The 23,769-nt window shown below is 38.8% G+C and overlaps 1 protein-coding gene and 1 pseudogene across 6 annotated transcripts in view; one reads left to right on the forward strand and one right to left on the reverse strand.

The window, feature by feature from the left end:
- LNX2 (ligand of numb-protein X 2) overlaps positions 1-23,769 on the forward strand; it is an 82,503-nt gene that overhangs the window by 49,714 nt on the left and 9,020 nt on the right. For 5 of the 6 annotated variants that reach the window (XM_045869237.3, XM_045869238.3, XM_045869239.3 and 2 more), the window contains 5 exons: positions 6,949-7,196; positions 8,421-8,620; positions 13,505-13,873; positions 17,383-17,523; positions 20,981-21,158. In XM_045869237.3, coding sequence (XP_045725193.1) covers positions 6,949-7,196; positions 8,421-8,620; positions 13,505-13,873; positions 17,383-17,523; positions 20,981-21,158 — 1,136 coding nt within the window. The remainder of the gene's footprint in view (positions 1-6,948; positions 7,197-8,420; positions 8,621-13,504; positions 13,874-17,382; positions 17,524-20,980; positions 21,159-23,769) is intronic. The other variant, XM_054506286.2, reaches the window with a different exon arrangement.
- LOC123838419 (RAD51-associated protein 1-like) lies at positions 3,304-4,172 on the reverse strand (annotated as a pseudogene).

Genomic DNA, 23,769 nt, shown 5'->3' on the forward strand with positions numbered 1-23,769 from the left:
AGCTCATAGATAGCTCTGTTCCTTCCCCATTTTTTGTGCTGTTATTGTTGTACAAATTACATCTTTATGCATCATTTGCCCATCAAAACAATTATAATTATTTCTTTGTGCAGTTGTCTTTTAAATCAGATAGGACAAAAAAGTAGTTATGAACCAAAAACTACTTTTATGCTTTTATGTTTATATAGTTACCCTTATCAGTGCTCTTCAGTTCTTCGTGTGGGTATGAGGTACTAAGTTCCTTCCATAGCAGCCTGGAAGACTTCCTTTCGTGTTTTTTTGTAGGGCAGGTCTGATAGCAACAAAGTCTTCATCTGGGACTGTCTTCATTTCTCCTGTTTTTGAAGGATGGTTTTTCTAGACATAGGCTTCTTGGTGGACAGTGTTTGTTTTAGCACTTTGTGTTATCTATAGCCTCCTAGCATCCATGGTTTCTGAAGAGAAATCAGTTGTCAGTCTTTTTGAGGATGAGATGTATGTGATATGAGGTACTTTTCTCTTGCTGCTTTCAAGATTCATCAACTTCAGCAAGATTTTGGTCATTATGTCTTCAAATATTGTTTCTGCCCTCTTCTCTCTGACTTTTTGTGGGACTCCAATTCTGCATACTACTAGTAATACTCTTGATAGTATCTCAGAGGTCCTTGAGATTCTGTCCTTTTTTTTTTTTTTCATTGTTTTTCTTTCTATTCCTCAGACTGGATAATCTCAATTGACCTATCTTCAAATTCATGGATTCTTTCTTCTGCCTGTTCAAATCTGCTGTGAATTCATTTTATTTATTATACTTTTAAACTCAAGAATTTCTATTTGGTTCTTTACTATAACTTAAATTTTTTTGTTGACATTTTTATTTGGTGAGACATCACTCTTATGTTTTCCTTTACTTCTTTAGGAAAGATTTTGTCTGTTCTTTGAACATATTTGTAATGCCTGATTTAAGGCATTGTCTGCTAAGGCCAATGTCTAGGCTTCCACAGGGATGGTTTCTGCTATTTTTTTCCTATATATGGGCCATACTTCCTTGTTTCTTTGCATGTTACTTAATTTTATATTGAACGCTAGACATTTTTAATAAGCTCTCTGGGCATACTGTTCCTACTGAGATTCCACCATTTTCTTTGAATAAATGCACTCCAGATTGCTACAGAACTTTGACTAATTTCCAGAGCTCAGAAATAGTTGGTTCCAGTGAATTTTGCCAGAGTTCTCATTGCTTTATGGAGGAGAGGATTTTCAGACATTCTTTTTTGTGCATTTTTATTTAAATTCTAGTTAGTTAACATACAGTATAATTTTAGTGTCAGGTGTACAATATAGTGATTCAGCACTTCAGTACAGCACCCTGTGCTTATCACAAGTGCCCTCTTTAATACCCATCACCTATTTATTTTTTATTTTTTTATTTAAATTCTAGTTAATTAGCCTATAGTGTAATAATGGTTTCAGGAGTACAATTTAGTGATTCATCACTTACATATAACATCCAGTGCTCAACACAACAAGTGCCTTCCTTAATCCCCATCACCCATTTAACCCATCCCCCCTGCTCACCTCTCTCCATCAACCCTCAGTTTGTTCTCTATTGTTAACGTCTCCTATGGTTTGCCTCCTTCTCTTTTTTTCCCTTCCCCTATATTCATCTGTTTTGTTCTTAAAGTCCACATGAGTGAAATCATACAGTATTTATCTTTCTCTGACTGACTTATTTCGCTTAGCATAATACACTCTAGCTCCACAGACATTCTTAATCTACCATTTTCACTGATAGTACTTGAATTGATTTTTGAATATTTTAATTCGTAGCAATTTTTATCATTTTTCTTGGTTTTAAGATGCTCATGTTCTTTTGAGTTTCATTAAGTACCTGGGCATTGTGCTGGTACTTACTGTAATCATTTTTTTTTTAATTCTGCTGCCACCACCACCACCACCCACACCACCACCAGTACTAATGATACAGTGTGTTCTGTTACACTGCATGTTTCCTAGAATCATTGTTGTATCAGGAAATGATGCTACTATACCTTTTTCTTTCTTTCTTTTAATTGGATGCTACTATATCTTAAATCAAGTTAGTTCAATGTAATTTTCTTCCTAAAGAGAGCCAGAATAGTGGGAATAGAGGTATAAAACCTTCAGCAGGAAAGGAAAGGAAAGGTTGGCTCTGCTTGCTGTAAGAGCCTTTTGGTTTTATTTAAGACAGTTAAAAGACACACCAGCATATAGAGATACCTCCATAGGGCGGTATGGCCCTCAGCGCATGGCAGGTCACAGTGTCCTTTGTGTTTTTTTGTAGAACAGGTCCCACTGTCTCAGAGCGCCCCTTCCGCCTGCATTGTGTCAGCACATGCTTACTCTGATCTAATTAGATGTTGCATGCATTTCTTTTCTATTTTTATTCCTTTCTTTCCCCCAAAGCTTTCATTTAATCATATAACAGACATGGATACAATGGTATCAAGGAAAAGAGTGTATCAAAACCTTTTCGCTTTTATTAAAGGTTTTGACAATGAGAGCTTTATAAAATGTCATTACATTCTATTTGTTATACAGTAAACCTTCACTTCTAAGTAGGAGACACATGCCATTTAGAGCAACCATTTTAATGTGTAAAATAATTCTGAATTCTTTCTATAAAAATATGTGGCTAAAATATGAAACACCTTTGCAACAAAATTGGCAATGTAACTTAAGTAAGATTTCAGAAGTGTCCCCTGGAAAAAAATGGGAATGTTTCCTTTTTCCTAGATAAACTCTAAACAGTTCAAGTTAAGGTACCATAAATTAGACCAAGCTAGAAAGGAACTTCATGTTACTAGAAAAGAACATCATGTAATGTGGACTTCTTCCATGTCAAACTGACAACCACTTAATGACAATGACTTACCAATCATAAGAAAAATAGAATATGTTCTTCAGAAGGAAATGATATTACAGTATAATTCTTGTAAACAAGTCTCTTATCAAAGTATTGAATAGCTTCAGAGAACATTATCACAGAACAGGCAGAGGTCATATATATGACGTTAAAGGATTCCTTTATTTTAGATACCCTCCGTAAACAGAAACACACATCAAGTATAAACACTTGTAAAACTGATTCTCTTAATGAAACATTTCTTTACTACCACACTCAGCTCCTGGCTGCCTTTGGATGCAGAGGTTTAACTCCTGCTAATCTGTACAAGCCAAGGTGGGGACTGATCTGGAGCCTTAGCAGGCACTCCTGCACCTGGGCTCCTGCTGTTGTTGCTACTTCTGCACACCACTGGTGGGACCCACCTGGGTTTCTGCTTCCTGCTAACAGACTATTTGTGATGGTTTCCTACGGGCCTTCAACGTACTACCCTTGGACTTAGCTTTCTTTTTTTTTTTTTCAACTGGGGATTTTATCTTCACTTCTTCTTAATTTCTTTAACTTTACTCTTTCTCATTGGGAAATCTACATCATGTCTTCACTCTCACTAAAATCAGAATCGCCCTCAGACTCTTCACCGGTTGCAGAGTCTAGTTCAGAGTCATTCGCCCTGCCCCCGCCACTGTGGGTCTTCCTCTATCGTACCCTGGCATGCACTGCTGCTTTTCTTTTCCGGGAACACCGTGAAAATCCCCTTCCTCTGGAATCTCACCCAGATCTAAATAATCACTGGTTACACAGCAGTTGGAGACGTGGGGAGACGTCTTCATTGTTCTGTTCACTGTTGCCCATTTTCCTTTGCTTTTATCTTGAGCTTCCTCCACATGCACGGTGACTGTTGGAGTTGCTTCACTGATAGATCCAGTATGACTCCACGTCTCTCTGGCAGAGCTTTTCATCCAAAGCCATCCTTCTCTAGGGGTTTTCTCTGGTAATGGAATGTCTTCTTTCTGGAGACTCTTCGGTGTTAGGTTTTGGTGTTTCTAGTTCTTAACTCCTCTGGTGTTGTTCTGGGCTTCTTATTTCAAGGTGCAGTTGCAGAAACAAAATCGTCACTGCTGTCAGAGTCCTCAAACTACGAGTAATTGACTGGTTTGTTATGGCTCGCGGGCCACAGTGTGGCCCCCTTCAAGACTGGTAACGTGCAGCTTTCAAGGTCTTGTTGGTAGCAGTGCGGTTTCAGTTCCCACCCACAACCAGACACCGGAGCTCTGCGCCCCCTGCCACCAGTCCTCCAGTGATTACCAGCCATCCTGGTTCTATTCATTGTTAATATTTTCTATACTAGCCTCCTGCTACATTGACCTACCTGCTCTAATAAGCCAAGTTAACCCGTGATGCCAGTTGCGGTTTGTGGTGTTTTTACTAAATGCTCCATTTAAAAGGATGCATCAGTTTTGTTGTTTGTGATTTTTGTTTGCTTTTTAATTTTCACTCAGGACTTTCTCATTCTCATACTCTCTGATTGTGCTTCTGGACACCACTTTGTGGAACAAATTCACTTTGGCCTAGAAAAAGAACGCCATAAGAATGAATTTAGCAAAGGGGTGCCTGGGTGGCTCAGTCAATTAAGTTTCCAACTCTTGGTTTCGGCTCAGATCATGATCTCAGGGTCCTGGGATCAAACCCCGCATCAGGCTCCACGCTCAGCACAGAAGTCTGCTAAAGTTTCTCTCTCCCTCTCTCTCTGCCCCTTCCCTGCTCTCTCTGCCTCTCCCCTGCTCTCTCTCTCTCTCTCAAATAAATAAATAATCTTTAAGAAAACAAAGAATGAATTTAGCATGATGTAGTGGAAAGAGCAGATGTCTTTGGTATCAGATCTGAGTTTGTTTGGATTTTGACTCTTCAACTTAACAGCTGTGTGATGTTGCCTTATTAGTCAAGTGTCAAGTTTCCCATCTGTCAAATAGGGATAACAGAGTGGTTGTGAGGATTCAATGAAATATGGTAGATAGAGGTCTTTCCACAGTGGCTGGCACAGATTAGACACTCAAAAAATGATTCTTCCTTTCTCTTTCATTTCCAAGTGTTTACAGACTGGAGGAACGATGGCTTTGAGCTGTCTGTGGCTCCAGGCCTGCTCTGATTTACTCATTCCCTAACAGTCTTTTAAAAAATAGTTCTTTTGAGGTATATTTCACCTACCGTGAAATTCACCTATTTTTAAGATGTGCAAGTCAATGGCTTTTAGTATATTCACTGAAGCATGCAGCCATCATCACCGAATTTTTAGAACATTTTCAAAGAGAAAGCCCATACCCATTAGCAGCCATTCCCTAGATGCCCAGGTTTTGAATCATCTGTCCCAATCCTCGTTTTCCCTCAAGCCCGGTAAGTTTTAGTGTGCAGTTTTTATAGAAGGCATACACTCTGTGAACAGAAATGCTTGTACTGTAGTCTGGGCTTCTGCGCTCATCCCCGAAAGTGTTCTCTCTAAGGTTACCGTGACCTTTTAACCGCCAAATCAGAGAAACGCTCTTTGCTCCTTACCTTATTGGCCTCTTCTGTGGTATTTACACTACTGGCCACTTTTTCTTTGTAGACACTTTGTAGACACTCTTTTTGTAGCCTCCTTTTTTTAGTTTGAGGTCTTTCTGTCATGGTCTCCTCCTGGCTAGTTGTTCTGTCTCTGAGCAGCTAGCCCATCTGTTTAAAGGTGGGTGTTGCACAGCTCTCTGTAACCTTCCTCGAGTGCTGGATGAGCACGTTCTTCCATATTTCTACGTGATATCAATTAAATACCTTTATTTAGTCCCTCTTAGCAGTTTGCTGTCCCATTGGGATGGAAGTACACCTGTTTCTTTACCTTTCTCTAACAACTTCAGGTTTCCCTTTTTAAATTTATTCTTGCATAAGATGTTAGCTAGGCTCTTTCCCAGCTGTGCACATTCTGCTTGTGTTTCCTTCCCGCTTCCTGTTCCTAGTCCATCTCCCTATCAAAGACTAGCTGTTACCCATGTGGATACCAGTGTGTGATATGCATTTGGGGAATTGAATCTTTACCTATATTTTTAGTCTCAAATATTTTTTTATGATCCAGTTTTTGTCACCACTTTTTTATTGAATGAAATATTTTAAAAATGCATTTCTCATTAAATCTGCTTACTTGACAAAAATCATTTTTCTCAGAGATACAATTTTCCAAGATACTCGTCAGGTCCTTGCAGGAACATTTCCTGGAGTACTGCACAACAATGTAGAAGGAAACATCAGTTGTCCCCTTTCTTAACAAGGCGATGAGAAAACAAGGAATGAGAAAAAACTGAATAAAGAAATTCTATAATGATCTTTCTGAAGAACTTGAAACCCACAGCTTATCTTAGTTTGTGAGGGGAAATATATTACTTTTACAGTTAAGGGATAGCTTTCAGTTTTCACTGAATTTAATCCTGTACTTAATTTTTAATGAAATTTTAGATTTTTAAAGATATTGTCATTGAATGAAGTCTGCAGCACTAGATGCAAGACCACCACCCACTGTACGCAACCTCTTGGGCCTTGGCCATGCTTTCCTGCAAGTGGCAGAGCTTAGTGAGTATTGCTACTCACTAATAAATGAACGTGTATCCTTGGCCGTGAGAGCGGAAAGACACAGTGTCACTCAAGGTCAAGTCGGGATGCAAGAGCCCGTTGTGGAAGAAGTCTGCTGTTTCCACTCCTGTGGTTAAGCCGTTTCACCTGTGAAAAGAGGGTTATGTAATCAGAATGTCAGAATAATATTTGCAGTGTAGCAAATATTGGTACTGGTATATTTCTAGTACTAGTATATATCTGAATACAGTTTTTTATTGAAGTATTCTTTAAAATACGCACGAAGCCACTGTGCCTTATGCCTTGTTTTAAATTAGCTCTGCAGTGTGGTAGGAACTTCGTTTGAGCAGAGGTTAAAATCAGAATTACGTACTACTTGTGGATTACCTCTTGGTGAGTTTTGCTTCGAAGCCATGGCTATTCTGTTGTTGTAGCACAAGCTATTAGTCATTTTTCCTTTCAAATCATCTGGGAACCACCTGATGGTCTCTTTCTAGATGTCCTGGAGCTTCTCATCGGAGACTTGCCCTAGAGAGGAGGAAAACTGGTAAAACTCAGACAGAGATTGAGAATGAAAACGGAACCACTATAATAGATCTACCAGGTACTTTATCACCTGAAACGGACTGTTCAGGGACAGGCACGGAGCCTGCTGAGCGCAATGTGACGTCGGCGTCTCTTCCTGCGTGGACTGAGGAGCCTGGCCTGGACAATCCCGCCTTCGAGGAGAACGCAGCCACTGACAGTATGTGCTCTTCACCTTGCTTTGGCTTTCATCTCTGTTTGCAAATCAGACATTTCCTTTCTTCCCACTACTCCCTATTACTTTCCCGACATGCGTTTTTTTTTCCTCTGCAGAAAATAATTTTATTGAGATAGGCTTCACATACTGCATATTCACCCTTTAAGTGTACAGTTCTAACAGTTTCCAGTTTAGAAACAGAAGGTGAATCTTACCCCGAGGCTGGTTATCCTCCCCCCTGCCCCTCTTCCGTTGTAGTCCATGAATTCACTGGCCATTAATAGGCTGCTGCTTGTTTGTTTTGAAGCCTGTTGCTTCTTGACTAAGAAATCCACAACATCGAGAACAACAAAAGTAATACCTCAGCCTAGGTGCTTATTCTGTCAGGCACTGTGCCAAGCACTTGACATATATTAACTGATTAAATGCTTGTACCAGTAGTGGATTCTTTTAACGGTGAGGAGACTGAGTCTTGAGAAATCAATGGTCATAGTCCGAGAGCCAGGAAATGGCTGCGTGGGTGTCTGACTCCACGGCCATGCTTCTGACTATTGCTGTCCTTGGTAGCAGCCACTGATCTGTCTGCACGACCCACCAGCAAATAGGCAGAGAGTCTGTAGTCATAGATCTTGGGCATATCTTGATAGTTGGCCCTACGTCTTACTTTTAAATATGATTTTCTCTTATGAACATTCGAAATTTTGCTACAAATCCAAGTTTTCCCGACCATGGCTATAACACTTTTTCCATCTCCTAATGCTCAGATCTAGACCCTCCTCTTCTTAGAGCTTAATGTGGTTACTTTGTCAACCACTATGGTGATTGTATACCACAGAGTTCGTCTTTTTTTTTTTTTTTTTAATGTACTGCCTTGCATTATTTACAGTTGTTTCATGGGTCAAACTTTCTCTGATCAATTAGAACAAGATGACATTGTATTTTTCTTTATCAGGTCACTGTGTCATCCCTAGTGATCTGATACATAGTGGTTATTTGTTGATTATTTACTGATCACCTTTAGAAGAGGAAATGTTTTGGTAATCTTAACCTATAGATGTTTTTTGTCATTCTGTTTTTCTTATCCAGTGGTATTGCTTTGTTATTAATTATCTATTAACATAAGTTGATAACTAATGATAGATGATAACTTACTTACCTGAAGATCATCAAAATATAAAACGTTTTTCTTTCCATCTATTTTTCTCTCTCTCATTTTTAACTTGGCAGCTACGCAACAGCCAGTTAGTTTACCGGAAGGCGAAATTACCACGATTGAAATTCACCGGTCTAATCCTTATATTCAGTTAGGAATTAGCATTGTGGGCGGCAATGAAACGCCACTGATTAACATTGTTATCCAGGAAGTCTATCGGGATGGGGTAATCGCCAGAGACGGAAGACTCCTTGCTGGAGACCAGATTCTTCAGGTATCAATTTTAAATTATTTTGTTAACTTGCATCTTTTTTGCTCTTATTCATAAATTTAAAACTTAGGAAATTGTGGTACTGCAGAACCTGAATTATATAAAGGTAAGTTTTACTGTTTTTTATATGCAAAACAGATCAGAATTTATCTGTAATTTCTCCTCTACTTCCCCAAGCACATGGAATGTATTTTTTTTTCTCCCTATCTTAAATTTGATCCCACGTGTAGCTTCAGTGCTTGGCTCTTTGGGCCAGCTGGATTCTTCCTGGCTTGGTTGGCTATTTCAGGGCCACCTTCACTGCTAAATTCTCTTGTCCCCTTGGCTGTATCCCTAGTCCAGTGTACCATCCGTTAGCTTCATTGTCTAACTTACCCTTCTCTCCACTGATGACTGTAATCTAGAAAAGACAGATCATGCAGCACAAGTGACTTAAAACTTACACCATTGAACTTAAGGTAGAATTGAGAAATCATGGCCACCTCTTGTTGGCTGTGACTCTCAAAGAGACCTGACTCTGCACTAACCCTTGATGCTACCCTCTCCCTCTTCTCTTTAAGGAGAAAAAGCTACTCCAACAAAAGATCTAGCTTAGGACACGATGCTGTTATATTAGAGGGCATGTTGACACTGAGGGGGTGGGGATGGCCAGAATTTTCCTATATAGGACGAGAGTTTATGTGAAAATTGGCCTGCATATACGACCCAGATAAGTGTGATACTTGAAGTTAAAAAAAAAAATGGATATTTAGGAGAGAAGAAATAGTCATGAATGAGAAAAGGTGTCTTCTAGGAACCCAAGCTCGAGGACTTCTTGCCTCTTTCACCGTTCAGTCCTTCCCCACGGTCTGTTGGTATTCACCCCTTCCGTTTTCCCAGCCACCTCTGGTCTGCGCCCTCACTGCTTCACGTCTAACCCAGCAGAATCAACACCCCTGCCTCCCCGCTCTCTGCTCTGAAATCCGGCGCGACCCTTGCCAGATTAATACATCTGTGACTCTGCTTTCCTTGGGAAGATTTGACCAGAGGATCAAGTCTAGACTGATTAATCTAATCGGGTCATCTGTGGTCTGTCACCTCAACCTCAACCCTTGCTTTTTCTTTCAGCCATAGCCATTTGTGTACTGCTGAAACGTTATAGGCATGGTGCTCGGAGCTGAGGATATAATTAAGCGCAGAAAGCAGCCCCTGCACTCATGGAATTTATAATCTAGCAGAGAAAGCGGACCTAGCGATCTCCTTGCTTCTCTCCAGACAGCTTATTCCCACGTTCCAGCCTGTCCCCACTGTGCTGCAGCTTCGCCACCTTCATCCTGAAAGCCCCACCCTGCCATTTTCACCGGTTCAGACCTCTCCTCACTTTAGGTGCCCACAACATTCCTTGCTTTTCCCTTCACCACCTCACACATCATCAGTCACAGAGAAGTAGTCAAATGCACTGTCTTTCTATGGCGATTGCCGCCACCTTAATGGTACATATTATGGTACAGACCTCCCACTGTGCTGTGCCTGCAGTAGGTGCCCAGGAAGTACTTGCTGAATCAATAAAAGAGTGGATTTGGATATAATATCCTGTCGGGAATAGCTGTCTCCTTCATCAAAACAAAACTTAGAACCTCTAGGATTTTTAGCTCTTCAAAAGAAATGTCCAGATGGGGAAAAAAGACAGACTAAGTTCCCAGAGCAGCAAGGATTGACCTTTCCTTTCGGGGCTCCTGGCTTTGCATTCCCATCTGTGTTCTGCCTCTTGCAGTATTTTATTTCCGCTTCAACACTCCCCTCCTTCATTGCACTTAGTCTGGCTGACACAGACCGAACTTCCAGTGTTTTGTTCTTTACTAAATCCTAAGAGGAAATAGGAGAATACAGGAAGCCTAACTAATCCAGCTTATATAAAATCCATTTTCTGATCCAAGCATAGCTAGCTATTTACGGCATTACTGTATTTGATGTCATTTTATTATATTAGTACTCTGAGGTTGGCACAGCTCTCTGGACACCTTACCCTGTATTTTGACACCCTGGTGGCCAAGACCAAAAGAACCAGATTGCCCTTTCTGCAGCTTACATAGTGTTCTTTTTTCCTCCACTTCTGGCCTTTCTGGCTATAATTTGAGTATACATTTATTTTTTTGTGTTTTGTTCTTTGCTACCAGCAGTGTGCCGGCATTGGATATTAACATTTTTACACATTTCTCATTCTTTTTCTGAATTTTAAAGGTAAAAATAAATGCTTTGTTCTTATTTGCATCTCTTTGAGTATAATTGAGGTCAGTTTTTGGGTTTTGTTTGCTAATATATTTCGTCTGTAGGCTTTTTTACCAGTCTGCTCTGGAGAATTGTTTAATAACATAACTGAATCCATATACCTCAAATAAAAATCTAATTATCTGAAATTGTTGGCTGTAATTTGGGGAATTAGCTCAAAGCTATAAATCTGCATTGTAGTAATTCCAGTGCATTATTATTGTTTATGGAGGCATACATATTAATAACTCTAACAATGGCAATCTAAAATCAAGTTTAATGATTTCAAATTGATAAGAAAACTATGAGCACATAACCTGATTAGTGAATTCACAAAGGGTCTCTCCTGTTGTGGGCCTGACTTCTCATTGGCCTTTGGCTGGTATGCTGGAGCCAATAAGTAAAGCCACACCACTTGTCCAAATATGAAGTATTTATGGTCATTCAAAAGGAAACACTTGGAAAGAAGGCTACTTGGTGTTTTTTTACTGCCGGCTTATCTTCCACTTCGTATAAGCTGCATAAATAATACTGTGAGCCAATTTGAAAATACCTTAGAGTCATTAAAATGGTTTAATTACAGACCAAAGAGCTAGCTAGCCTGTGCTTTTAGTTTAGCAAACTAAATGCAGTAACAGTGTGTAGCTTTGGTTTTCCCACCTGATACACACACACACACACACACACACGTTATTCTATTAAATAACTTCTTTGAAAAGGAGAACCATATACCCTCAGGGCCTTTTGCTGTGCAGCATTTTGAGCAGTTTGAAGAGAAATACTCTAAGAGATTACATCAATATCACTATTAAAAATAATATAAATTTTAGAACATTATTAAGAGTAGGTATTTTCAAACAAACTGAGGGTTCTAGAGGGGAGGGGGTTGGGAGGATGGGTTAACCTGGTGATGGGTATTGAGGAGGGCATGTACTGAATGGAGCACTGGGTGTTATGCACAAACAATGAATCATGGGACACTACATCAAAAACTAATGATGTAATGTATGGTAATTAACATACATAATACTTAAAAAAAAAAGAGTAGGTATTTTCAGTGTGATCTGAGTTGTCAGTGATTTATTCCCTTTTGGTTTTGAAGGAAAAGAATTGCAGTCATGTCTTGACTGCATTGGTACAAAATATATTTAGCTAAAGATTTGGTAGAGTTTACTATGTTGGTGCTATTTTTACAAAATCTAGCAACAGTATTTTATTTGGTCTCTGCTTTCTCTGAGTTTCACTGGCAACCACACATTTGTGAAGGGAAAATCTTCTAATTGTAGGATATTCCACAACCCACATCACAGAGATGATATGAAGCTACATACTTGCACATGGCTATTGCTGGATTTCGGCCAGATGTTTGTAAAGTCATTTGATAGATGAGAATTTAAGATAGAAATATAAAACCCTAGAGATAAGTGGCTTTTTAGCTGAATAACCAGAAATGATGAGTTTTGACTAACAGATCCATGTCAGGCTGGTTTTTTAGGAGCCACCTTGAAGTTCTGTTCTTGACCCTGTGTTATTCAACTTTTTAATCAAGGATTTGGATGGCGACCAAATGCACAGATGTTGCAAACTTGGGAGAATAGCAAGTCTGTGTGTGATAGCTATGATAGTTGATGCCTGAATTTTAAAAGATGTCAACAGGCCCAACTCAACAAAATTCAAGTTAGTAGTGCTCAAAACTGTCAACCCTAGATGAATAGGAAGGGGGAAGGCCTTCCTTAACATAGATTCATGTGAAAAAGATTGAAGGATTTGGGTGACCACAAACACCTAACCCAGAGCCTGCCACATAACCAATGCTCAGAGAATGTTGATTTCCCCCTCACTGTTGTTTCAGACAGATGAAGAGAGGAATTCTAATTGTGATAAATACTAAGAATTGTGCCAACCCCTTCCTCTGACTAGATGAATAATGGAAGCTGGGTGTATTTTCTTAGTGATGTTACATGTCCAAGGTCAGTCACTGTACTCATTTCAGGGCCATAAGGTTTAGTAAATAAATGTTCTGTGAGTACTGAGTTACGTTTATTGTATTAGATATTACACTTGAGTGCTGAACACTTAAGAGTGAAACTGTAATTACCTGCTTTTCTTTGAAGTAAAAAATCACTGATCTGAGATCAGGTTGTGTATCTGGAATGTCCTTAAAATAAAACTCAGTGTATTTTTTCCAGCTTAAGTGTTTTTCATTTGGAAAAGCCACTTCAATCCAATAGAACTTCAGTTTCTGTTCTACTAGAACTAGTATTTTATTAGCCCTTGCCATATGCTGTTGCTGTCTCTGCATTCTCCTCCTGGTCCCGTGAAGTGGAGAGTAAACCCATCTTACCTCTGAGGGGACACTCAGACATCCGTCCCACTAGCACGTGGCAGAACCAAGGACTCTGATTCAACACTATCACTGAAGCCTGAGATGCTAACTGCCGTTCTCTACTTCATGCTAGTCATTGTGAGTGAAGCTTAGGAACTGTGTATTGTAAAACATCTTTGGAGTGCTTTTCTTTGTAAATAATGACTGTGTGTCCTTTTCCAAAGTTAGTTTCTTTTGGAAATAGTATATAAACATTTCTACAAGTTGAGAAAATAAAAGATCGTCACACTTCGGTCATAATTCTTGTCTTCCAGGTCAACAACTGTAACATCAGCAATGTATCTCACAACTATGCCAGAGCCGCCCTCTCCCAGCCCTGCACCACGCTGCACCTTACCGTGCTGCGAGAGAGGCGCTTTGGGAACCGGACGTACAGCCACCCCGATGGGAGCTCTCCACGGGAAGAGGTCTTCCACGTGGTCCTTCACAAACGGGACTCTGGTGAACAGCTTGGCATTAAACTCGTACGAAGGACCGATGAGGCAGGCGTTTTTATTCTTGACCTGTTGGAGGGGGGGCTGGCTGCACAGGACGGAAGGCTGAGCAGCAATGACCGAGTGCTCGCCATCAATGGACATGACCTGAAGCATGGGACCCCTGAGCTTGCCGCCCAGATCATTCAGGTACACGCCAGATGTTCTTTCCAAATGCTCAGCCTTTATTACCGTATATCGATGTCTGTTTTCATAACATGAGAGTCCCCGGGATATTTGATATTTCATGGGGAAGCCAAACATGGCTCCGAAATCCTTCAAAATGCACAATAGTATAACTTCATTGCAGGTAGAATCCTTTCTGGAAAACTGTATCCCTATGGACGTTCAGCCTTGCTCTTTACATACAGTGAAGGCTCTACATTTTCACATGGGTTTTTCATTTGCTCCCTGGGCTCCGCCTAGGCCCGGACATAAAAACGGGGCTGTCCACATTTAACAGGTGAGATAAGCGAAGCTTGAAGGAGCTGTGGCTCCAAAGTTCTTACTTGTAAGTACTTACAAGTACTTACTTACTTGTAAATCTTACAAAGATTTCCCTCTCTGCTTCAGCTCCATCCAAGTGGGGGAAAATAATTTTTTATTAAGAATAACTCTTTATAGTGCCTTTTTTTTTTTTTTTAAGATTTTTATTTATTTATTTTGAGACAGAGAGAATGAGAGACAGAGAGCATGAGAGGGAGGAGGGTCAGAGGGAGAAGCAGACTCCCTGCAGAGCAGGGGGAGCCCGATGCAGGACTCGATCCCGGGACTCCAGGATCATGACCTGAGCCGAAGGCAGTCGCTCAACCAACTGAGCCACCCAGGTGCCCCACCTTTTTTATAAAGCATTCAGAGCATTTCAAACACATCGTAACTTGTGTTCTCAACAGTATATATACTGTTATTATTGGAAAAAAAATTTTTTTTCAATAAGAGCATTAATATAGATAAAGTAGAAAATCATCCAGAGCAGATCTTCTGGTTCTGTAACCTGCCACAGCATTTAACGATATGGGTATCTCCTACGGTGATAAAGTTGAAACAAAGATGTGTGTGGTTTTTTGTTTTGTTTTTTTAAGTAAACACAAGAAAACACTCTTACATAAAGGAAATCAAGCATTAACATAATCGAGCATCAGGAATTAAAGTAGGTTGATAGTCACTGAGAAATGTGTATAGTAGACAGAATTGAATAACAAGATTTAAGCTACTGTGTAAGAAAACCCAATCTCAATCCCATTTAACTTACTCCTTTTCACAAATTTTTGGTTCATTATAACCATAAGAACACATACACACACACTTGCGCGCGTGCACGCACACACACACCCCCACACACACCCAGTAGCCATATTGCATTAGGAGGGAGATTCAGGCATTGGTCTCATGTCACAGACTTGAGGTTTAAAAAAATAGGATACAGATTCCTTATAATATATATAATATCAAATATATTGCTCAAGTTTCTTTGTGAAAAAAACTAAATCTTACTGTTTTAGATTCTAAAAGTAACATGTACTGGATGTCTAATGAAGACAAAATACAGAAAATAAAGTTAAAATCACATTCAATCTAAACTTCATAAGAAAGTGACGTTAATGTTTTGGAGAACATCGTTACATTTTTCTGTACAGGCCTGCAAATAAATAGGTACATATTTACATAGATACTGACACGTGCATCTTGCACATTCTCAGTTTGCCAACCTTTCTTTACATCAGGAGTGTTGTGGACTTCTTACCCTGAAAATAGACTCATCGTGATAGAGCTGTATAGTAGGCATGTTGTACTAAAACTTATTTCATCATTCCCCTGTTGACCGACTTCAATGTTTTGTTTTCAAGTTTAAGACATTTTGCTAAACTTCCCTCTAGAAAGATCATACCAATATATACTCCCAGCAATAGGGCATGCCACTTTTTTATGAAATACAGGTATTGTCATTTAGGCATCCTGCATTTTTCAAAATCTTGACTTTAACAGAATTCTTTTGTTGTATTTGAAACCCTGAAGTGTTAGATGTGCTGTCTATTTAAAACTAGCCTAAACCGAAATGTAGAACCATCGTTTAAAGCTTATATGTCCACTTCCATCACATGCCCAGAGTTTTGTCTTTCAGGAAATCAAGAAAGATCAGGGATTTGTTTGTTAATGTTAATGGGTTTGCATAAGCAGCGGCCTTCCAACAAAGCTGAATTACTGATTATAGAGTATTTGGTGGTGGTGAGTGTTAACGCAATAAAGCAAACAATTCTGTACATTGAAATGAGATCACAAAGGGGCTCCTCACCCTTCACACTGTGTGATCTAATAATTGGAAGTGTCAGGATCTCAAATATCAGGATTCTAAATGTTCTACTTTGGCATTTACCCGTTAGATCAAGTCCCCCGACTCTGGCCACATGTGAAGTGTTACTCTTTCAGTTATTTTGAAGAATTATCTGAAACTGGTTTAATGAAATGCTTGAATAAGTAAATGATTTTTAATAGGGCCTTAAGATTGGTTATCACTTGGGCCCCTGGGTGGCTCAGTCGGTTAAGCGGCTGCCTTCGGCTCAGGTCACTCCTGGGATCGAGCCCCACATTGGGCTCCTTGCTCAGCGGGGAGCTGCCTTCTCCCTCTCCCTCTGTCCCTCCACCCTGCTCTTTCTCTCTCTCTCTCTCAAATAAATAAATAAAATCTTTTTTAAAAATTGGTTTTCACTCATTTTCCAACTTGAGAACTGAAAAGGGAGTGCTTTCTTAACAGTATTGACTATAATCATGGGGGAGGGTTCTACTTTCCACCACAGCTTCTTGAAAGCAGGCTGTCAGATTTTACGGTAGGAATAATAGTAGACTTGAGAACTTGTAGTCATGACCAAGAATCAGCATCAAATAGATCAGGGCTGTACATTAAAAGCAAAGATAAAATAGCTTTAAAAAATACAATAGATGTGAGTCTGTGTTTCAGATATAGATCTATAAATACAGATAATGGACCTCTAAATTCAAGGTGGTAGTCATAACCTCTAAAATAATTTAACATAACATTTATGTGTGTGTGCACGCGTGTGATATATATACGCACACAGTATGCAGTGTATATAAATACTAATCTCCTTTTACAGGACCTTTGTTATCATTCTTTTCAGGACTGTTTAAGCTGATATCCTATTTTTAATTTAAACCTGTAGCAAGCAGAAACAAAGCTGTACATAGTTTCATTGATTATCACTCTCAAAGCAGCCACTCTGGAATTTATTTCAGAAGTCACAAAGGGTTCTAATCCAGTTTTGAATCAGTTCTTCCTTTTATCTTCTTTCCTTTGCTCTCTTTCTCTCAGTGCCAAGGTCAGTCTTGCAGGGGAAAGAAGTACGGAAAGACAGTTACCCTTCAGTTACCCTTTGACTGCTTTGCTTTGTTTATGTCCTTGGTATTTCCAGGGTTAGGCAAGGCCTACCCAAGAGGCCTGTGTGGGGGTGTTTTAACTGCAGAAGTTTTAAAGCTCCTGAAATGAACTCCCTCCCCGCCCACACCCAGCAGGTGCCTGCAGTCACCACTCAGGTGAGGCTCTGGTACAGTGATGAAAGTGCACTGAAAATTACACTCCCTATAATTTTCTAAGTGAGAAGCATTATTAATGACTGGTGGTTATGTATGTGTGTTTTCTCTAGGCTAGTGGAGAGAGGGTGGATTTAACAATTGCTAGACCAGGGAAATCCCAGCCTGGTAACCCTGTCCGAGACGCAGGAGCTCAGAGTAGCAGCCAGCATCATGCACAGCCGCTGTATAACAACAGACCCAGCTCACATAAGGTGAGGCGTTGTGTTTGCATGTTTTCATTCATCTACCCTCAAGGGTCCTTGTTACAAGCTGGTAAGATTTAAATGAGGGCTGTTACTCTGTTGGAAAAGGTGCACTCAAGTGTTTGGGAGGTGAAATGTGGATTGGGCTGCCTGGGGAGTCACTGTACGGTCTCAGTTCCTCAGCCAGTAGGGGTGGTTTCTTAATAAGAAGTTCCCTCTGCCAGGTGATGGATGAGAAGTATTTGGTCTTCTAGAAGAACTTCTTTGTTTGGTCCTCCTTTAAAGTGGGATTTATCTTGGTTTGCTCATTCAAATGCAACAATTGGTTATGTGATTGAAAAAGCATAACGAAGACAATGATCGACAAGTCCATACTTAGCAGTTGGGCAGGTTGCCCACAACAACAGAATTCTCTATGTGAATATTAAGCATAAATCATACATTCTGATAGGGTACATGCAAAGCATGTAAAGCATTTCTCTTTACGTTATAGCTTATAGGAATACTACCCTAAATCATTTTAAATTCCCTTATGTTGAGCTTTTTGCTGCATCTTTACTATTGCACTACTTTTATAATATAATCCTGGGTCATTTATCTATGCTAAGAATTTTGATGCTGTCTCACTTCAGATGTAGAAATCAGTAGAAATCAAAAAACAGGGGTACTTTACTGTGTTCTCAGTATTATTTCCTTCATTTGATCTTTCATTTGAACTCAACTTCCACTAGGCCAGACATTTTAAAACAATGCTGTTTACCAACTGTGTGAAAATTGCACACAGGAAACTTCCTATAGTTTTTAAGTAGACCAATAAATAAGTTTTTATGTAGTAAAGCAATTTAATTTTACTTAAGGAGAATGACTTTAGAAGCTCATATTTAGCTTAAAGTGGATTCTTAATGTAAGTACAATTTGAGAGAGTACCTCTGGAATGTCACAGGTGCCCAAGAAAGCATCGCTTAAAGGCACAAGTGTTTTCGGCCCATTGGGTTTATCTGGTTTTCTGAGCTGAAGTATAGACTTGTCACTGGTCTTTGGTTCACTTAATACTTCTAAGAAATTATAACCACAAACTTGTTCTTATTTTTGAACAGAAGATGAAATGTGTGAAGGAAACCTCTAATTTTCCTTTCACAATGATGGCTATGAAAAGCAGTTATTGTTTCGAAAAGGAATTTGAATAGGAGTTGTTCATATAGCTGGTCCTTGCTTTGCAAGTTACGTATATATACATATTCCTAAAGAATTATAATGTAAGGCAAAAGTTGATCATTGAATCTTTTATATCAATGAATTCTACAGTAATTTGAAATACGGGTGTCCGAAGACACTATAATTTTAAGACATTTTAAAAACTAATCATTTCAACATTCATATAGAGAACTGTTTATCTCATTTTATTTGTTTTAGGCACATATATTTTTCTTTTTACTAATTCTTATTCTTTAATTTTATGTGGCAGTGTTTTAAATAGCAATGCTGAATTCTTATTCTAGGTACTCTACAAACCTGATTGGTTGGAACAACCACATGAAATGTACTTTTAAGCATTAATTTAACAATTTAATGTTAACATATAGCATTTGTTATGCCAAGTCCTGATTTAGAAAAGTAAAGGTCTCCTAGGGAAAACAAACACAGATTCACCAAAAGAGCCTGTTCAGAGGATAATCATTGTTAAAAATTAAAGTGCACGTTAGTCTACTACTAAGCCTCTGCATAACTGCTTGGATAAACATTCATACAGTGTTTAGCCCTTAGAAGTTTCCGTGAAGTGTACCAAGTGTAATCTGTGAAGTTTGGCTAAGATGCATACATCTCAGCCATATAGAGGAATAAAACAACCACCTCTAATTGATTAAATACCTGACAGCCAAAACTGTTGAAATAAATGTACTCACCACTGAGTTTACCTGGATTGTCTTCATAATAACGTGGGTCTTGCCCAATTTTGAAGGATGCTAACATAGATGTCATAAGGCTAGCATACCGCCTTTAGCTGTTTACAGGTTTTCTATGAGGTCAAAATTCTAGGAACTCTAGGCTGTTGACTATAAGTAGTTCCCTTAATAAAATTTTAAGAGTATAGGTTCCAGGACCAGAGAAGAGCAGGTGCACCTGCAGCTCCAGGGCTTGATTAACAGACAGGTACCTGTCCGCTCTGAAGTAGTGTCACTAAAGGAAATGTTATAGTTCTATAAATAGAATTCATCTAGTTCTATTGTTGATATTGTTAATCGTGTTAATAGTTATTATCTGTAATATGCTCTTATAGTTGATAAGTGTTAGGAACCTTTTGAGACATTAACTTCCATGTTACATTTAAGGGGTTAGTGCCCTTGTAGTGTGGATGCATATAACCAGTATATACGTAGTGGATCGTGCTGTATGCACATACAGAAACCATATATGAATACATGTATATACACATACTATATATGCGTGCGTATATAATTTTTTTAACTTGAATCAGTTCAAATCCGAGTGTAGTCACATATAGCTGTATAGTGTGGGGCAAATCACAAAACAGCCTTTCTAAGGCTGTTCCCTCATCTGTAAAATGGGGCCAACAATAGGATTTACATTCAGGACCATTGTGAAGATTAAAATGAAATAATGCATGTAAAGCCATTCGCTTTACACATATAGTAAATCTTCAATACATGATAGTTACTATTGCTGTTTTAATGTTGATATTGCATATGTACACCTTGTTTTTTATTGCATTCTAATTAAAAAGAAAGGTGATGTTTTAAATTCTCCTTTTCTTCTAGGAGTGTCTCCATAAGTAGCAACAATAACTGTCAGTAAAAATTGCTTTTTCCTGAGAGCATAGTTTGTTGGGAATTTTTTCTCTTCATTAATGAAAAAATTCAGTTATTTCATATCCTTATAGCTTTCCATGAAGGTTTTGAAGATCAATTTGCACCTGTTTCATGATTGAGCATTCTGATAATCCTCATGATTAAGAAACAGAAGATAGATCTGTAGCTTTTTTCTGGCAGTTAATGAAATCCTCACTTTACTTTTGTTCTATTCTGTCAACATTTCTTTCAAAGAATGGAAGAGAGAGATGGAAATAAAATTAATTGGCTTGTCTTCAGAATCAGAATGCATTCAGAATAAATTCATTATTTACTTTCGTAGAATTGATCATATCTTGGAGCCCAAGATAATTATACAAATGATGTGCTTATTTTATTTTGACTTCCATATGTCAACAGTCCTGAGTTTTTTCCGTTCCATAAATAGTCATATGAAAATACAGCAGTCCAAAGTTTGAGATTGTGATCCCCAGTGTTTGGTGTCGTGTTTGCACCATGAAGAACTGTGTATTACTTATATAGTAAGTGATTTTAAAAATGACTTTATCATTGCCATGGTACTTTTTCCTTCAGTTTACTTTACTTTACTTCAGCTATGTATTATGTATTATCCAATAAATTTTCCTCTCATGTGTTAGGATCTTACCCAGTGTGTTACATGCCAAGAAAAACACATTACTGTAAAGAAGGAACCACACGAGTCCCTGGGAATGACAGTGGCTGGGGGCAGAGGAAGTAAGAGTGGTGAACTGCCCATCTTTGTGACCAGTGTGCCACCTCATGGCTGCCTTGCTCGTGATGGCCGCATCAAGCGAGGTAAGATAGGGTCAGGACCAGTTTCGCTACCTCTTCTCCCTTCGTTCAGTTCATGTTTTAAAAAATAACAAGTATCTACAAAATTTGCTGTTAAACAGGACTTTTTTTAATCCTTTAAAATGTCCCTTCCATATGTAAGTGTAAACCCCTCTATAAGGTTAGGAAAAGGCCTAATGTGAAGGAAAGTTGCTGCAGTTTGATGAGGTCTCCATTATTTTCTAATGTTTACTCAGATCATTGGGTTATTTTATGTTGGAAAAGACCCTCTAAAAGATTAACGCTTCCCATATCCTGGCAGACTGGATACTCTGAAGGACTATCTCACTAAAATAACAGATGTTACTTATGTGATAAAGTACCTATGTAGGAGGGGTCTCACAGAAGAGGTAGAGTGGAAGACAATCTTAATAAAAAGGCGTAGTTTTAGGGATTAACTCACTCATAATTTCACATTCCCTGCCCCCCCTACCCCCACCAGTACTGTACAATTTGTAGAGGTAGGGGTGGTAGTAGTGAAAAGAGCATTCTCCATACACTTGGTTTGTTCCTATGGGAAAGTGAGTCTTAAAAGCTATTTTTCTAAGAATGAAGTTGGATCCCTACCTCCCATCATGTATAAAAATTAACTTAGAGTGGATCCAAGACCTAAAAGTAAGAGCTAAGACTTTTAGAAAAACACGAGCATAAATCCTCATGACCTTGGATTAGGTAATGGATTAGTCGGTGGTTTTCTTAGATATGACATCAAGACACATGCAACACAAAAAAGAAAATAGATAAACTGGACTTCATCAAAATCACAAATTTTTGTGCTACCGAGGACACCACAAGAAAGCAAAAAGATAGTGAAAGTGAAAAGATAACCCACAGAATGGAAGAATGTATTTGCAAATCATTATATCTAACAAAGGACTCCTATCTAGAGTACATAAAGAATTCTTTTTTTTTTTTTTTTAAGATTTTATTCATTTATTTGAGACAGAATGAGAGAGAGAGAGAGCACATGAGAGGGGGGAGGGTCAGAGGGAGAAGCAGGCTCCCCGCCGAGCAGGGAGCCCAATGCGGGACTTGATCCAGGGACTCCAGGATCATGACCTGAGCCGAAGGCAGTCGCTTAACCGACTGAGCCACCCAGGCGCCCTAGAGTACATAAAGAATTCTTACAATTCGGTAATAAAAAAGACAATCCAGTTTTTAAATGAGCAAAGGATCTGAATAGACATTACTCCAAAGAAGATACACAAACAGCCAAAAATCACATGAAAAGATGCTCAGTGTCATTAGATATTAGGAAAATGCACATCAAAACCACTTCATACACAGTAGGATGAACATAATAAAAAAGACAGTAATATTGTAATATTAGCAAAGATGTGGAGAAATTGAAACTCTCAGACATTGCCAGTGGGAACATAAAATGGTCCAACTGTTTTGGGTAATAGTTTAGCGGTTCCTCAAAAAGTTAAAAACAGGGTCACCACATGACCCAGCAATTCTGTTCCTAGAGAGATGAAAATGTACATCTCACCCAAAAACTTATACATTATTTTTCATAATAGTCAAAAAGTAGAAATCATCCATATGTCCACTACCTGATGGATGGATCAACACAATGTATTATTATGTCCATGCAATGGATGTTATTTGGCCATAAAAAGGGGTGAAGTATTTAAAAAAAAAAAGGAATGAAGTATTAACACAAGCTACTATATGGATAAACCTTGAAAAGATTATGCTAAGTGAAAGAAGCCAGTCACAAAAGACCATGTTTGGTTGCATTTATATGAAATGTCCAGAATAGGCAAATCTGTAGAGACATAAAGTAGAATAGTTCAAGTTTGCTCAGGACTGGGGGCGGGGGGTGCGCAGTGAGATGGGAAGTGACTGCTAATGAATACAGGGTTCTTGGGGGGAGGGATCTAAAAATGATGTGTGACGGTTACACAACAATGTGTTTGTACTAGAAACCAAAAATTGTATACTTTAAAATGAGTGGAATGAATTATACCTTCATAAGGCTATTTTTTTTTTTAAATGTTATTTGCCCAATTGTGGAATTTAGGGTAATTTTATTTGTTTTCCAGGTTTTCTGCAATGAGAATGTTTTGTTTTCATAATCTGAAAAATCAGTGATGAATTGGGAGAGAAGGACTTTCCGTAGACTTTCTTGGTACCTACAAAACTAATCTTTTCCTTCCTAACCTTTTATATAATCCTCATTGCCCTTTTTTTATTATATTACTTGGCAGGGCAACAAACACTTTTTTCTCTTCCTCAAGCAAGAGAAGATGTTCAAATCACAAGTTTCATTTCTTTGTGTAGGCCCAAGGATCTCTTTTCTTTAAGTATTCTTATATGTTCGCGCTGAGCAAACTATGTAGGGCTATCTTTATGTATAAAACTGCGTAACTATAAGACAGGATATATTACAAATTCATTTCTAAGAGCAAAGGATCAAATAATTTTTGAGCAGAAAAGAACTATAGAAATCACTGAAGCCCAAAGAAGAGAAGTGAACATGCCCAGGTCCTACACATAGCAAAACTAGGTCTAATGATTTGGACTTCCTGTCGAATCACAGTGCCTCAAGCTACACTTTTTCCTATATATG

Source organism: Mirounga angustirostris, unplaced genomic scaffold (genome assembly GCF_029215605.1).
Source record: "Mirounga angustirostris isolate CCGP_5_RB_7025 unplaced genomic scaffold, mMirAng1.0.hap1 SCAF_3, whole genome shotgun sequence".
NCBI classification, from domain to species: domain Eukaryota; kingdom Metazoa; phylum Chordata; class Mammalia; order Carnivora; family Phocidae; genus Mirounga; species Mirounga angustirostris.